The sequence below is a fragment of the Taudactylus pleione genome, unplaced genomic scaffold (genome assembly GCF_031769625.1).
Source record: "Taudactylus pleione unplaced genomic scaffold, aTauple2 ptg000556l, whole genome shotgun sequence".
Classification (NCBI taxonomy): Eukaryota; Metazoa; Chordata; class Amphibia; order Anura; family Myobatrachidae; genus Taudactylus; species Taudactylus pleione.
In genome coordinates, this window is record NW_028284958.1 from 16223409 (window position 1) to 16241919 (window position 18511).

General features: G+C 43.0%; 1 protein-coding gene across 1 annotated transcript in view; it reads right to left on the reverse strand.

Annotated features, from left to right (window-relative positions):
• The window catches only part of IGF1R (insulin like growth factor 1 receptor), a 225574-nt gene that overhangs the window by 75720 nt on the left and 131343 nt on the right, over positions 1-18511 (reverse strand). The window contains exons 3-4 of the mRNA XM_088452688.1: positions 5023-5332; positions 4250-4389 (exon numbers count right to left, since the gene is read on the reverse strand). Of these exons, the coding sequence (XP_088308814.1) occupies positions 4250-4389; positions 5023-5332 (450 nt within the window). The remainder of the gene's footprint in view (positions 1-4249; positions 4390-5022; positions 5333-18511) is intronic.

Genomic DNA, 18511 nt, shown 5'->3' on the forward strand with positions numbered 1-18511 from the left:
GCAGTGTATGCGTCTAATTCGGCCCCTAAAACTGCAAACTCAGAAGTTCAAAAAAATAAGGTAAATCAAAAAAAAGAAAAGCATGGGACTGCCTAGGCAGTCCGCTGTTAAAACGGTGCATCTGGATACTTTTGCACCAAACAAAAAAACAATGCTTTGTTTCCTCAGTTCCCCTTAAAAGATCTGGACTCCTAGACAATTTCGTTCATCTTTGATAGACTCCCCTAGAGCAATAATAGATTTCCTTACAGCATTGGATGCTACTATAGGAATCTCTCGTTGTATTATTCTACTTACCCGTAATATCTCTCTTTTGGCCCTTTCCCATCTAATTCCAGATTTGCACATTTCAGCATGGCGCTCTAGAGCAGTGGTCAGGGAACAGGGGTAAATTACCCCACATGGGGTAAAAATGAAATTCCTGGGGGTTATGGACGTACAGCCGGGCATGCATATGAATCATTCTATAATATAGAATGATTCATATGCATGCCCGGCTGTGCCGCAGTGAGGCTCTAAGCCGGACGCCCGCTGAGATGTTATTACCAGCGGGCGCCTGGCTCCTTCCCTGCAGCGCCGTGTTAGCCGGAGGCTGGAGTTCTCTTCTGACGTCTCTCCCATAGTTCCGAGGAGCAGCCGGGCGGACAGGAAAGCGAATTCTTTACTTATATGCGTATTAGTCACTGGGTCTCTGATGTGTTTCGAACTTCAGGTTCGCTGGCTTTACCCCCCTCTAACAGCTTAGCCAAAATGTCGTCAGCTAATGGTAGAGGGGCTATGAGATTTTGGTATTCCCTGTACATAGAGGACAAGACCCTTACTAAATCTCCTGCACAAATACGATGGGAAACAAATTTACAAATTGTACTCACCCCCCCAACAATGGGAAGAGATTTACCTAACGGCTCATAGATTCTCTAGATGTTCTAACCATTTAGAGATGCACTTCAAGTTACATAAACATTATATATTACAAAATATGGCCTTCCCAGTCAAAATATTGTTGGCAGATTTGATCGGAACAGGGAGAGATCTTTCAAATATTTTGGAACTGTCCAGTCATCCGAAATCTTTGGCATGAAGTATTTGTATTAGCACACAAAGTTCTCAATGTCCAGTTTCAGGAAACGCCTATCATAGCTCTTCTTCATATGTATGCCCAAGAGCTGTCTAACCCTGACAAATATATTCTAGGTCACATATTGATTGCTACTAGGGTGGGTATAGCACAAAATTGGAAGAGTCAGTCTCCTCCATTCTTACAACATTTTTTAGGTAAGATACACTATGCTTTCCAAATGGAAACTTTAGGTATCCCATATTCTTTTGCTGCCTCCTCCCCTTTGGTAAAATGGTTCAAATGGTATGAATTTGTCACGAATGGAGAGGGCGCCACGCTGCTTTTTATGTTAATTAACTTCTTTGTATAAGCTAGTTCCTATTTTTATTATGGGAGTGTTATTTTTATTATTGTATGACTATTTCTATAGTGGGTAAAGTGTTGGTATTGGGGGTTTGATGCTTTGATGCCCTACTTATTATTTTACAATATCTCTTTATGCGGTATTGTGAATATGTTAAATGCTTGTCCAATACAATGTAATCAAGCGGTTTATTACATTGACAGCAATGGCGGATTCCCCCCCCCCCCTTCCTCCTGTCCTATGTTTTCTTTTTTCTGTATCCTTTCCTTTCCATGTTGTTAATGGAACAAAACCTTAATAAACACTATTGATGGAAAAAAAAAAAAATGAGTGCCTGTGGGGTATATAGGGAGGAGGACCAGTGCATGCTGGGAGCTTCAAAGCTGTAAGCTGTTTGGTGCAATGGATCACTCCAACTACATACCCCCAAGGTAAAGCCTGTGGACCCTATGGACCCTGAAGAAGAAAATGTAAGATTCATGAGGAAACAAGGAATCCCTAGAACAAAGTCTTTGCTGACTACAGATGTGTCCTCATGCACCTATCCATTCTGCGCCATACGGCGAGACGCCAGTCGTGCTTTCTGTGCACGCTCTCCACATTTTTGCTTCTTACGTTGCTTATAGTGTACTAGGTACTTAGGATTAGTATTTTTGAAGTAAAGGAATCAGTATAATGTTGCATATTAAGCTTGATGACGCATAGTGTGAGTCACACGTATTGGACCTTTCTTTTGCCTTTTCACCCAAGACTGTGTACTTTTTCTTCATTAAGCTACTTTTTCCACAATTTAGGATCTTCGTTCCCTTATCGTGTACTAGGTACTTGGAATTAGCGTCTTGACACAGCTAAGCCACAAAGTCTGTGGTGCACTAAACAGGCCTATTTTGTGCGATTTGAGGAAAAGTGTATGTGGACACATCTGTATAATAGATAAATACTTTTCGCTCAAAGATTCCACTTGTGAAAAATACCATGCAACTGATGAGAGAGCTCGGATTGTTTATTGTGTACCTATAAACCGACACAAGGAATGGGCAAGGGCATTAAGCATTTTTTTCAATTGGGGAAGTTTATCTCAAGTCTTATTGGAGAAAGAGCGCTATTTAAATTATTATCTATACTCCAGAGTTCATCGTCAAAAATTAGGCTCCTCTGCTGCAATATAGATCACTGGCACAAGTTATTACAAAGCGCTCTTTTTGAGAAAGCAACAAGTATTAGTAATTTGAGGGTTACCGTTTGTGCAAAAATATCAATAGCATACACTATTAGGCAGCATGTATTGGTAAGGAGGTAAAGCAAAAAATAAGAGAAACACTGGTAAAGTCTTTCCAAGAAGTCCTGTTGTTACTCTGGGCACAAGTTAAAATCCGAATATCTAGCTAGCATGCTGCAAAATGAGCGTACGATTCATCATGTGCCAGACCAGCGTCAGAGAAGTGACAGGTACTGAATTGCAAAGGGATGCTGTTAAGCTCCCATTCATAACTTCTCCATGCGTTTCCAAGAATACTCTATGCGGGTGCCAGTAAAAGGTCCCGAGCTTTCAGCAGCCTCTCTTTTGGCACAACCCGCGCCAACAGTTGCAGCCCAGGGCTGCATGAATTATCTAAGCGTCCTCCAGAATCGTACGGCTGTGATATACTCCATCTGTAACCTTGCCCAAACATAGCTACGGGATCTAGATTTCTCCTGCAACTCAAGCACAGTGTACATGCAGCAAAACATTCAAAGCTGTGACTTCCAGCCAAAAGGTTATCATTTAATTACAATAAAGGTACAGGAACAATCCTGTCATTGTTCTAAATACTATTAGTATGTCTAAACGTGTGGATCTTTTATGGCAACAGTTAGCATGGAACATTACAATTGAAAACGAAAGCTTTTGTAATAGTTTTTATTTCTGGTGAGCATCTACACACTTATACTAGTAATAAATTGACCCAAATAGCTTAATAATAAAACGGAACTTGAGATATGTGGGAAAAGTGGTGTCAAAACATGCTCCACGTTTCTGAGCTTAATTGGAGGCGTGAGTTAGAGACCGGAAGATGTCTTGTATTCATCTGAAGCAGAGGGGGAAGGGTATTGCTATATCTGCATGGAGAAGCATGAAGAGATTATCTTGCTGACACTGAGCTGGCTCACAGGCCTTCACGAGCAGCTGTGCTGGGGAGGGCAGCAGGACTGGATCCAAACTCATCACTGGACACTAGCTGTTTCCGCAGGTGTGAGATCCTGCTGCTTTGTTATTCTGTGGGTTGTATCCAGCGCATTCTAGCTACCACCTGGGATCGAGCACTGTAACCGTATGTAAACACAGACACCAAGCGACAACGCTTCTTTTAATAGGGGCAGGGAAACGCATGTCCCGGAGGAGGACACCATTCTATGCGACTAGGGAAAAGGAGGAGGACAACAAGTATTGCAGGGAAACAAGCACCTGTTACCAAGCTGTAGTAGATGACCATGAACTCACCCACTTCTAGATAATTCAACTATTTGCATTGGAACATTCGTGAAAACTGGTGCAAAAGGAGATCATTGGTACTATGCTTTCATTTTGGAAGGAACAATAATAAAAAGTTCTGCTGCTAATAGCAATCAATTTCCTTTACACCTGTGTCATACACAGATGCGAGATTTAAAATGAAGCGATCTAGAAATATTTGTAATGAGAGGAGCTCATGAATGTACAGAAACTAATGGGAACACTAGGAGAAAGGAGTTAAAAGATGGACATGTACTATGTGCGAATCAGACAGATGTTGGCAATTTGTGAACATTATAATAAATACTACAGCACAGCTTGGGATACTCACGGCCCTTGCGGATGTTGATCAGCAGGTTCCCCTTCAGCACAGTACACCCTTCTAGCATCTGTGCTGAGGTGACAGAGTCTATGGTTTTCTCCTCTACACAGACCTTTGGACAGGGCCCATCACAGGGGCTGCAGAACATGCTGGAAAAGAGAGAGAGAAACACTGCATGGTAAGTGGTGAGAAGCACAGCAGGGGCCATTTTACATTGGTCTGTACAGTCATTAGCATACGTCTATGAGACGTAATCAGGATAGATTCTCTTATTGTAACAACAAACTTTGCTTCTTGTATATGCATAAGAGCTAACAATTAGCCTACAACGATACCATATAAACAGTCTTCGTGCATCCTACTCTCCCCTTTCCTAGGAGTAGTGCCGAACTTAAGATGACAGATCAACAGGAAAAAACAAAGGTAAGTACTCTTGGGGAGATGCAATAAATACGCACTAATATTAAGAACAATTGTGTTTACGATCAAATATGCAAATTGCTTACTGTCTTCCAGCATCACTTGTAATTCGTCCATGCGGAGCTTGCTAGGCAGATGGTAGGCGCACAGGTGTACAATACATACCTTTACCTGGAGGTTCAAGCTGCCTTCCCCACTGATTGCACAAAGTCTACAATGACCCACACTGACATGACTGAAGTTTAGACTGAGAGACAGAGCTAGAATTAAGTAGTCTCCCTCTGCCCCGAGCTACACACACCCCACTCCCCAGTAAGAAGTGTAAAACCACTGAAAACGTAACATTCCTAATTAGTTTTTACCTCTGGCTCCCATTGAGCATATATCCAGATGGACATTCATCTATGCACTCTCCATTGTGGATTAGAAGTCGGTTTGCTCCAGGAAACAAGGTGTGCATATTAGCACAATCATCCAGGGTGATGCAGCGCCATCCCTCAAAGCTGTAGGTACTCTCCGGACAGCTAGGAACACACTTCCCATCGTAGTAGTAATGTTGGCATGCCACGCAGGCGCTGTCATTGTTCGGAGCAGTACAGCTTCCCAGGCACTCTTGGTGGCAGCACTGATTCTGGTCTGAACAAGCCTGTTTCCCACACTCGCTGGGGCACACTGCAGAAAAAAAATTAAACACTTTAGAAACAACCTCTCCATCTTGTGTGATGTAACAATTCACTCTGTTTAGCCAACACATTAGGCATTCAAAAGACAAATCAATTAACATTATTGACCTCATGTCATCTAAGCTACAACAGTGGCCAAATAAATACGAACAAACACTGCTTGAGGTTATTTGCTCAGACCACATGCATTACGTGCGATTTTATCAATGTTCCCTGTAAAGTACACAGGTAATAGTACAGTGTATGACTGACTCACGCAACTGCGCAGCACTATTGCATCATAGCCTAGTCAATGCTTAGGAATACAGAATATATGCCTCTAATGTTCAGGTGGCAAGTAGAGTTTAATACTTATACAATTAGTACGGCCCAGTCGATAAACAATGAAAGATACAAAAACACATTTGCCCGTATTAACACTGGAGGTTCCTCCACAATCCATGGACACATTTTAATCAGCCATTTTCCTCAGGGTTGCCTTGTCAGCATATAATCCATGTGGCCAATATGAAAACCTAATGGTGCATACACACGGTCAGATGAAAAGAACGATATAAACGATATTGTTTAAATAGTTTGTTTTAAACCCTCAAATGACCAAACGATGGTCGATGCGCGGGCACAGATGGTCGATATCGACCATCGCCCGTGCATGCAGGCCAACCTGGTCGATATCCACCAGGTTAGCCTGTTTGCTATAGGGACCCGCAATCGACGATCACAGGTCGTTGCGTCGTTTGGGGGTTGGTGCATGTGCTGGATGTTAGATATCGAACATCCAGCACATGCAGGACAATCAGACAACGATATCTGATCGGTTTGATCGTCCCGTGTACAGGCCCATATCAAGAACCATTCGGTAACTGTGTGTGAATAAAGGTATAAATACATAGGCTGCTCTGTCTTAAACAACTAAGTCTATGCTACGTCCTTTGGGGTATAATTAGGAGAGATGAGCAGAGACCACATACACCTTCAGGTCACCAAATCAAACACATTTTATGCCAGTCATGGTTAAGGCCAAGTTTGATCAGGATTTGTAGTAGGCTAGGAACATACATGCTTGCTTACACACACACACACACACACACAATATGGGGTTGATGCAGACCATCACCATAAACTTAAAAATGTTTGCATTGCTCACAAAATTGCTCAATAAAGAATTGCTGCCATCTAACGTTTGGTGCTGCCTGCAGACACTAATATGCTCATTATTAGATAGCTTATACATTCCTCCCGCTGCGCCATATCAATATGTTAAGATTATGCAAAATAAAGTCAACTTTTCTAGATATAAATAAAATCATGCTGCACAGGCTTAAGGCGCCTATCCATTACACGACTTTGTGAACAATCCGACCAAAGCCAGGAGGTTTTGGTCGCATTGTTCATAAAGTCGTGTAATGGATAGCTGGCAAGGATCAGCGATGCGCGTGCACGCCGGGTGCTTGCTGACCCCGAATATCTACTGAACATGCCCGTCGACCTGATGACGCTCGTCATGTTTGGCATGTTCAGAGATAGGAGGTCGGACTCCTGCACTGAATGACGTTCAGTGAACGCAGTTCAGTGCGGGCACCGCAAATCGGCGACCTGAAGGTCTGAACACTAGACGTTCAGTCTTTCAGGTCGCCTAGTGGATAGGCCCCTTTAATGTCACCAGTTGTTAAGTCAGATCTGTCTTCTTACTGGCCTACTTAAATATGAAAGGGAAGAGGACATTTGAGTGTGTCCACAACATGCCTAACAGTGCACTTATGTAGCACTATTTGCTGCAAGGGCTTCCAGTAACCAGAATTCACAAGGGGCTTGGGTACGGGATGCCAGCGCACGGAATCCGGGCGGTCAGAATCACAACGCTGGCATCCTGACAGGGTTAGGATACAAACACGAGTTGGTAAGTATAATAATCTTAACCCTAATCTTCCTTCCCCACACCCAAAATCTAACCTCCCCCTGTAGCGCCTATAGCTAGTCCTCCCTTCCTAGTGCCTAACTCTCCCCCTAACCTCACTACTTACCGCCGGGGTGCCGACAGTCGGGGTGCCGGGATTCTGGCGCCAGCATTGTGAGTGCCTGCATCCCGGCTGTCAGGATTTCAACTACCTCCTTTCTAAAGGAGGAAGCTCTCCTCTAATTGAGAATTTTGTGTGTGTGAGTGGGCCAAGGAGTGCTTAAAGGACTTGCCCAAAAGTGGACATGTTCTTTAAGCAGCATAAATAATAGTCACCTATCCATGGGCTAATACAAATCTGTTGCTGAACACATGGTTTGTATGACCCCAAAGCAAAAATTCTACATCCCTTATGCAAGAATAAATTATACATAATGAAGGACAGATGAGAGAACACTGCAATGTGAGGCATTGCTGGGTCGCCAGACACAGCTACCCGTCTGCGAGGCAGAATAAAGGAGAGTGAACAGGTGCCACCTCACCATAGAAAGGACTGTGGCATATACACACACAAAACACATCTACCAACATATTAAATGGTAAAAGGTGGACACAAGATCACATACATGAAAAGATCCACGTTTGTTCTAGCACACACATTTATCAATGCTACTAACACTACAAAGCACAGAAACAAATTAACATACAAGGTGGATGCCAACATAAATGTATTAATGAGAGCTATCAATCCCCGTACACCAGGGATGGGGAACCTCAGGCCCGGGGCCATATAAGGCCCACGGAATCATTTGGTCTGGCCCTTGGAGTTTTTTCTGCTAGCCTCATCTGGCTAGAAGGGTGCATAGAATGGCAGCCTGCAGCCAGAATCTATGCAGCAGTGCCGCCTGGAGTATCCTTAGTTTGCTTCAGATGGTCACAACCCTGCCCTTACAACTCCCCAAAGCATCCTCAGGATGCTCTGGGTATTGCTGTAATCACCTGCAATTGTGACCCCGCCCCGTGTGACATCACACGGAGGGGCATGGCCTGCACCGGGCCCCCGAATAACGTTAGATAGATATATCTATCTATATGTATATCAAAACGTCCCTCGGCAGATAAAAGGTTCCCCACCCCTGCCGTACAGGGACGGAGAGAAAAGACTGACAAGGAATTTGGGTGAAAAAGAGGGACAGGTTGGAGGTACACACATAGGACATTTCATACATCTTGCAACCCACTGCACAAGCTATGTATAAGACTACAACATTTAATATCATGTGGTAAAAATATTTATCAGCTTTTCCAAACCACTCCTCGAGCACTTTGTATAGATGACTCAAATTAATGTGTAAAATATTCTGTACTGCACAGAGGGGTTGCAAGTGCTATTTTTTTTTATAAATGTCTAATGGTGGTTGCTGCGGATATTGCTGTGTCCTTTTGTGAACAGGCAGTGCTACTTGTAAGAGTCCAAGGAAATTTACATTTTCTCTTTACCTTGCTTAAAGGGGGGTATCCACTATGCGACATTAAAGTCTGAACGTTCAGCGTTCAGACCTTCAGGTCGCCGAGGTACGGTGCCCGCACTGAACGGCGTTCACTGAACGTCATTCAGTGAGGGAGCCTGACCTCCTATCCCTGAACATGCCAAACATGACGAGTGTCGTCAGGTTGACGGGCATGTTCAGTGGACAGTCAGGTACGGCAAGGACCCACGTGCACCCATCCTGGTTTTGGTCGGATTGTTCACAAAGTCGGGTAATGGATAGGCCCCTTTACAGTATACCACTGTACGTCAAAAGATTTACTTTTCAACGTACTTTTAAAGGTTTTGTTCAAGGTATACTGGCCATGTCAAGTACAGGTTGAGTCTACCATATCCAAAATGCTTGGGACTAGGGGTATTATGGATATCGGATTATTCCGTATTTAGGAATAATTGCATACCATAATGAAATATCTTGGGAATTAGACAAAATCTAAACACAGAATGTATTTATGTTTTATATACACCTAATACACAAAGCCTGAAGGTAATTTTGTACAATATTTTTAATAATTTTTGCCTTAAACAAAAAGTTTGTGTACACTGAACCATCAAAAAGCAAAGGTTTCACTATCTCAGTCATGCTAGAAAAATTCTGTATTTCGGAATATTTGGATATGGGAGACTGTAATGCAAAGTGATATTTGATGTTCAAGGCATTACCATTCATTATACACTTTGGGGTAAATTTACCAAGATGAGAGTTTTTAGAAGTGGAGATGTTGCCCATAGCAACCAATCAGATTCTGCTTAACACTTAGCCAGCACCTTCTAGAAGATAATAGCTAGAATCTGATTAGTTGCTATGAGCAACATCTCCAATGCTAAAAACTCATCTTCGTAAATTTACCAGTGTCTAAAAATCCTCATCTCCTCCCAGTAGCCTCCTGTCTGTTTCTATGGGCTCAATTCAACACAAATTGAATAGCGCCGGGAAGGAGCTCTCAGAGCTATTCAATTCAGCACGCTGTTAAGCCCGATTGAAGGATTTCTTCTCAGCAGAACTGCTGGCGCGATGCCATTTTCTGCGCTAAGCGCTGCGGAGACCGCATCGCACCAGGCACTTAAGTCAGAGGATGCCGGTTCTCGTGACTAAACACCATGTTGAAGGTGCGAGAACGGGCATTCTCTGACATAACTGCGGTCTGTATTGAATAGCTCAGGGAGCTCCTTCCCAGCACTATTCAATTTGCGTTGAATTGAGCCCATTGATGTGTGATAATTCTCCCATAATACAACAGTAGGTAGGATACAAGTGACACAGTGGCTGCTTTGCCATCATTGGGGGTATGACCAGGTCCATAAATTTCCCAACATCTTAGCCAGTCAGCATAGAAGAGATAGTAGCCTGAATTAGATTTGCATTAATCCACAGATAGGTGACCATTATTTGTGCTTCTTAAAGGATATGTCCACTTTTTCCAGTCATGCATTCCTCCCCATTCATCACACACGTGTTCCCTTGGAACAGCCATTTTGGGTTGGTATCTCCTCTATAGTGAAAACGTGTTACTTGAACAGCTTATACAGAACCAAACAATACCATACAATTACTGTATATCTTGTATTTGCATGTTCCTAGGGAATATAAACCAAATAGAATTCATGTCAGAGTCAATGTTTCCAGGTCATCACAGCTCTTTAATGACTGCTAGCTTACCCTGTAAGCAGAGAGCAAACAATTAATACAATATGTAGTGTTCTCCCCAGAAAAGTTTTCCAGCCGAGTGGCATCAAGAAGTAGCCGGGTGGGGGCTTTCGCAATAATAAAATGTTATATACTCTGACCTTATAATGATTTGAACTTGAAATACCATTTTATATATTAATTCTCTTCTTATTAGAGGCCCAGTCGTTTGATTATAAAAAACCTGCAAAGTCTGTAGGATCTGTTCCTTTTTATACAGCTCCCAGATACTGTCACCACTTGTAGGCTCCCAAAGTGCCGAGTGGTAGGCTGTGTTGTGCTGGGTGGTTCACCCGCAAAACAACAGCCTGGGCAGAACACTGAATATGGAGCACAAACGCCATTTGCATCAAATTACAAACCAGCTTGTCTATGGATATTGTTTTGGGGGACATCACATTTAATCATGCACAGATACATAGGCAGCAACTATCATACAGGTAACCCAAAATATGAATTACATGAGCATAGTACTATAAAATACAGCTTGGCTGCACCCCATGGATGTACAAACACCTTCTGCAAAGTTGCATGCAATCAGCGATTTTTTATTTAATTGAAAACTAGCGCTTTGCAGCCTACTGAATGTTTCACCTGTACCAATGAAATCACAATGGAGGTAGCCATGTTGTTTAGTGAAATCAGACATCACTGAAAATTGTGACATCACTCAAGTACCCCACAGTGATGTCACTTACTCCTAGTGAATGGATAGTTTGAATATTGGCCCAGCCCACAAAATGGCTACCTCTACTGAGGGTATGCATACAAGTATAAATCTGAAGGTATGTGTACTCCCATGTAGAATAAACGGTTAGCCTATACTTTGTTGTATACATATACGCAGCAATGCTATCAGCTCCGAGGCACATAAAAGCTCACACCTCTCCGCAGGCTCCAGTTATGAAGAGAATGCACAGCAGAGTCAGGTGTATAAACAGTCAAAACAGAGGAGAGTGTAAGAGCCTGGCCAGAAAGGGAAGGCTCCTGGCATGTCTGGTTGATATTCCCCGCCAAGCTTGGCCCTTAGCCCACACGGGCAAACTTCAAGCTGCCAGGAGTGGGATGAATCCTTTTAAAAAGTAAAAAAAAAAAAACAGTGTTTCCTTGAAAAATGACACATAATCCTTCCTATTGCTTTCCCACTCAACAGGCAGCCGAACAGTGAAATGCAAGTGACTGCGACAACCACACTGCCCAGCTGGTCACTTTTACTTCTTCTGTGGAGCCAGATTTTATCTTAAACAAACACAGATAATACTCATTACAATGTGTGCTTATTGAAAGGTGAATTGCATTTGTGTGCATTGGATTTCCTGTAGAGGAGATTTCTATATAATTTTCCGCTTTTTAAAAACAAAAAACAAACAAACAAAAAAATAAAAAACATGCACTGAATACTAAATATTATAAATAACTAGTGGTATTAAAATATCAACAATGTGGTCATTAACCCATTTGTCTACAGCCATGGCCAAAAGTTTTGAGAATGACAAGTATTGGTTTGCACAAAGTTTGCGGCTTCACTGTTTTTAGACCTTTTTGTCAGATGTTACTATGGTATATTGAAGTCAAATTGCATAAACTTAATGTAATTGTCAATAAAAGCCTTTGACACTTATGAAATGCTTGTAAAGAGTCAATATTTGCAGTGTTGACCCTTCTTTTTCAAGGCCTCTGCAATTCGCCCTGGCATGCTGTTAATCAACTTCTGGGCCACATACTGACAGATGGCCACCCATTCTTGCCTAATCAATGCTTGGAGTTTGTCAGAATTTGTGGGTTTTTGTTTGTCCACCCGCCTCTTGAGGATTGACCAGAAGTTCTCAATGGATTTAAGGTCTGGGGAGTTTCCTGGCCATGGACCCAAAATGTTAATGTTTTGTTCCCCGAGCCACTTAGTTATCACTTTTGCCTTATGGCAAGGTGCTCCATCATGCTGGAAAAGGCATTGTTCCTCACCAAACTGTTCTTGGATGGTTGGGAGAAGTTGCTCTTGGAGGATGTTTTGGTACCATTCTTTATTCATGGCTGTGTTCTTAGGCAAAATTGTGAGTGAGCCCACTCCCTTGGCTGAGAAGCAACCCCACACATGAATGGTATCATGATGCTTTACTGTTGGCAGGACACAGGACTGATGGTAGCGCTCACCTTTCTTTCTCTGGACAAGCGTTTTTCCAGATGACCCAAACAGTCTGAAAGGATTTCATCAGAGAATATAACTTTACCCCAGTCCTCAGCAGTCCAATCCCTGTACCTTTTGCAGAATATCAGTATGTCCCTAATGTTTTTCCTGGAGAGAAGCTACTTCTTTGCTGCCCTTCTTGACACCAGGCCATCCTCCAAAAGTCTTCGCCTCACTGTGCGTGAAGATGCACTCACGCGTGCCTGCTGCCATTCCTGTGCAAGCTCTGCACTGGTGGTGCCCCGATCCCACAGCTGAATCAACTTTAGGTGACGGTCCTGGCTGGACGCTCCTGGGTGCCCTGAAGCCTTTGTCACAACTATTGAACCTCTCTCCTTGAAGTTCTTAATGATCCGATAAATGGTTGATTTAGGTGCAATCTTACTAGCAGCAATATCCTTGCCTGTGAAGCCCTTTTTGTGCAAAGCAATGATGACTGTACGTGTTTCCTTGCAGGTAACCATGGTTAACAGAGGAAGAACAATGATTTCAAGCTCCACCCTCCTTTTAAAGCTTCCAGTTTGTTGTTCTAACTCAATCTGACAGAGTGATCTCCAGCCTTGTCCTCATCAACACTCACCTGTGTTAACGAGAGAATCACTGACATGATGTCAGCTGGTCCTTTTGTGGCAGGGCTGAAATGCAGTAGAAATGTTTTTGGGATTAAGTTCATTGTCATGGCAAAGAGGGACTTTGCAATAAATTGCAATTAATCTGATCACTCTTCATGAAATTCTGGAGTATATGCAAATTGCCATCATAAAACCTTAAGTAGCAGACTTTGTGAAAACAAATACTTGTGTTATTCTCAAAACTTTTGGCCATGGCTATATGCAAGTTTTTGGCATGTTCATAGCCATCGTGTGTGCCAGGTTTGTAACCTCCGTGATTTTTAAATTTTTTTTTTTTAGACAAGCCTGTATTTTCTTAACCACTCCATAATTAAGTAGTATTCAGGTTTGCAGTGTCCCTTATTCTGGAACACTGACCATCAGAAGTAGTGGTATCAGTGCTATCAGAGGAGCAGGCGCTAGCAGTGTCATTGCTTTTAAAGAGCACGTGCTAGATTAGCTCTCAGAGGAAAATACGTTAGTGGTGTCCAGGGATCTTAGAGAAGAATGTGCTGGTGGTATCATGGCTATTCATGAGGGGCAAATGCTACTGGTATCAGTATTTTCAGAGGAGCTAGTGGTATCAGTGCTCTCAGAGGAGCAAGTGCTATGGTATCAGTGCTCTCAGAGGAGCAAGTGCTATGGTATCAGTGCTCTCAGAGGAGCAAGTGTTAGTGATGTAAACGCTATCAAATGAACATTTGCTAGTGGTGGTGTCCAGGAATCTCAGAGGAGCAGGTGCTAATGGTATCAGTGCTCTCAGAGGAGCAAGTGCTAGTGGTGTAAATGCTCTCAGAGGAGCAAGTGCTACTTAGTTTTCAGGTTAGGGCAGGCAGGGTGCCTGTCAAAAAACGGCACTCCAGCTTGCGTACCCCGAACAAGGGGCGTGGTCACTCAGAAAAGGGGGAGTGGCCTTGAGATGCACCCCCTATTCGCCACTGTAGGGGGTGTGCCCAGCACTCACGGGATGCTGAGCTACCCCCTGCCGTGTGAATAAAAGCCGTGCGCCACAGGGAGGGCTGTTTTAGCAGTTGCCACAATAAAGGCAAGGCGCATTTCAGCTCTTACAAAATCAGTCAGGGCATAGCGCCCTGCTAAAACAGCCCAGCGGGAACACTAATAATAGTGTCAGTGCTCTCAGAGGAGCAAGTGCTAATGGTAAGCAGTGCTCTCAGAGGAGCAAGTGCTAGTTGTGTAAATGTTATTACCAATTATTTACATAGCGCACACATTCTGCAGCGCTTTACAGAGAATATTTGGCCATTCACATCAGTCCCTGCCCCAGTGGAGCTTACAATCTATGTTCCCTATCACATGCTCACACACATACAGGATTAATTTTTGTTGGGAGCCAATTAACCTATCTGTATATTTTTGGAGTGTGGAAGGAAACACGGAGAAAACCCATGAAAGCACAGGGAGAATATACAAACTCCACACAGTTAAGGCTCAAATGAGCATTCGCTAGTGGTGTTCGGGACTCTCAGGGGAGAATGCGCTAGTGGTGTCCAGGAATCTCAGAGCAGCAGGCGCTAATGGTATCAGTGCTCTCTGAGGAGCAGGCGCTAATGGTATCAGTGCTCTCTGAGGAGCAGGCGCTAATGGTATCAGTGCTCTCTGAGGAGCAGGCGCTAATGGTATCAGTGCTCTCTGAGGAGCAGGCGCTAATGGTATCAGTGCTCTCTGAGGAGCTGGCGCTAATGGTATGCTAGTGGTATCAATGCCATCACTGGAGCATGTGCTAGGGGTGCAAATGCTTTCAGAGGAGCAGTTTATAGTGACAAGTAGTTAATTAGAACATTAGAATATGTTTTATTGCATGGGCATTAAATTTACGTGGGCCTACTATTTTACCTAAAATTATAATGGTCATGTTTTACTAGTACGATGTCCAGAAATAAAATAATTTTCTAGTTTACAATTGCTCTCATTTACTTATTTTTCTGTGGTGTACAACAAAATAAACTTTAGGAGTTAAGCTGGGTACATAGTACTAGACGATATCTTGAACGCTTTGGCCGATTCCGACGCATCGGAACGTCACAATCGCTCATATTGTCCAGTGTGTACACCGATGAACGTTCCCGCAGGTCATTTGTTGCATCTTCAGATCTTTTGTACATGCAGAAAGATCTGCCAATCTGGTTAACAATTCCATTCTGATCGTGCAGTGTCTATGCACTACCGAAAGATGTCGTTCGACCTGGACGATGCGGGCGTCACTCGACAGGCACTCCCTGGACACTCCCCTCCCATAGCCCTGCTTCATGCTGGAGATTTTAGCATGAGCAGGTATGAATGACATGAGTGAGATCCGTGCATGCATGTGTGTAAAAAGCTTGTAAGTTGTTAAAATAAAAAATTACGTGACGTCCGCCTCTAAAAGCACAACCAGCACCGGACTTTTTAGAGCTAGTCCTGGTTGTGTAAATATGGGGGACAAAAGTAGGGGGTCCCCTGTATTTTGCACAACCAGCACTGGGCTCAGTGAGCCAGTCCTGGTTTTGGAAATACAGGGGACAAAATGAGTAGAGATCCCCTTTATTTTCCATAACAAGCACTAGACTCATACTAGCAGGGTTGTAATGCCACAGACAGGGGGAACCCTGGTCAGGTGTAATGCTTTGGCCGGGGAACTTAGTGAAAAGGTTTCCCTGGCTGTGGCATTACACCGCCCCCCCCCACCCTAGAAAGAGACCACTGTTGGTTATGGAAAATACAGGGGACCCCTACTCATTTTGTCCCCTGTATTTCCAATACCAGGACCGGCTCACTGAGCCCAATGCTGGTTGTGCAAAATACAGGGGACCCCTACCTCTTTTGTCCCCCGTATTTGCACAACCACGATTGGCTCTGGAAAGTCCGATGCTGGTAATGCTTTTAGGGGGGACCCACGTCATTTTTTTATTTTTATTAGAACATGGCATCTGCTTTATATACCCACTAGATAGTACAGCCCATTATTTAAATTTTGCAGAAATCTTTAAGATGGTCGTCAGGTGTTTTGGAGAGCAAACAATATATTGTTAACGTTCTAACAATTTGTAAATGGTTGACGCTGCACGATAGATCGTTTGGTCATTGGTAAGTTTGCACAATGTGTATGCACTATACCGTTTGTCCAGGAGTTCCAGGGAAATTGTTGACGACACTGCATCGTTTGCAAGTCGTCTAATGTGTACCCAGCTTTAGTCAGACAAATCAAGAAGCCAGCGGGTCATTTAAGGATCCATGAAAGATGTGCATATATACGGAGAATATTATATATATTGTATATATACATACATACACGCACACTTATGACTTCAGCCCTGCCATAGTAGGTTGCTTACGGAGACCTGCATAAGTTTGCCATATTCTCAGTACTCATTGCACCAGTGTAAAAATGATCAGTAACATGTGAGTTGCTAATAGAGCTATCTTACACAGCTCTATTCTCGACACCCCGGGACCTATATTTTTGCCAGTGCATTAGCTCTTAGCGGTTCCATAGCTGAGCTAGCTGTACACATGATCCAGTCTGAACTCTGCGTACAGTGATTGGGGAGAGAAAGTCAAAAAGGAACCTGGATTTCCTTACTAGACCCTCAGGCTGACTGCAGCTGACAAACTTGGGTTGCTGTGCATATTGCATGTCCTGGCGGCTGTTTTTAATGAACTTTTACAAATATCCAACAGAAGTATACTGTATGTACCAACCAACTGTTTCTAGTAGCAAGAGATAACTATCGCTCTGCAGGTGAAAACTAACAGGACAGTGTTCTTAATTGAAAAGAAATAGGAAGCTCTGTAAAAAAATTCAGGACAGCAACAATGACACTAAAATGCTATGTTGGAGACCCACATTCCAAAACGACACTGAATCAAAGTCGTCAAAATCTCTTATTTACATTTTAAACCTGACTCCTCTGCAGCTGTCATTGCAAAAGACAAAAATCATCATTCATCGTTTTTTCAGGCTCAAGTGCACTATCCATTTCAATGGACGTACAGTAACACAAAACAAGCCCCCACGCAGGCAGGGTGCACCTCTCGCTGGCATTTCATATTGTGCACTGTGTCTTCACAACAGAGCAGCTCTGTTCCACCAAATGCCCAACACTGACGCATCAATGGATGCACACTGTACTGTGCTAATATTTGATGCATTGTTTTTGATAGGACATTTATAGAAATCGTAAACACAGGAAAAGATATTGTAATACAAAATGCCATCCAAACTATTATGCTTACACAAAGTTACATACTAGAGGAGAGCCAACTACTGTTCAATACAGTAAACTGATATAACCCCTTCCTTTCCTATCTGTGTTACCGGTTTTCAAGTAAAGGAAATTAATTGATGGGAGAGGTAACTGAGGTGAACAAGGGGTTAATATTATCCCAATTACACAAGCACCTAATTTTCTGCAGAGTATATGATTAAGAAGGTTACTTTGTTCCCTATGTTGCCCAGCTGTCCCCAAGTCAAAGAAGAGGTTGCCTGATCCATCCAATAAAATTAGGCCCAGACACGCCCCGCTCTCTCAGCTATAACTAGACATGTTTCTCTAACTATGCAAATATAGTGTTCTGATGTTTAAATAACACTATGATGTTTTATTTGTTATAATGTTCAGTAACTCCGGCTGTACAGGCATACAAAGGACAATGATCAGACACTCTATGAGTTCCTAGTGACTTTTCTGACAACACTGGCTGGGAATTATTGGTGCACGCAGGACCGATGGACCGGCCTGGCGCACGCAGGACTGATGGACCGGCCTGGTGCACGCAGGACGGATGGACTGGTAAAGAGTAGAGGCTGAGAAGATGAAATATACTATTCCTTCAAACCAGAATCAGTAAATCCTGAGATGGCGTTTGCCTGCCGAAAGCAGGATGACACCTGAACTAGTGTAGTCTGGGACAACTGAATCTATCCAAGGGAGAGACCCCAGGAAATAATGTAAAAAGACTGGTATTTATAGGTTGTGTTCCTGGGTTATGGTTAGATTATCATTTTACAGTATGATCGCTATAGCTATGTTAGTGAATGTGTTTAAATAACTTATATAATCCTTCTTTATATATCTTATGCTATGATGTGAAATTACTTATTACACACACAGTATTGGGGTGGGTGATCAGCTAAAATGTATCCTAAGCACCAACTGGTTTAATTCCGCATACGGTCTCCAACTGGTGCGGGTCAGTAACTAGTGGCTGTCATATGGTAACAGGATTCAAAAATAAATGT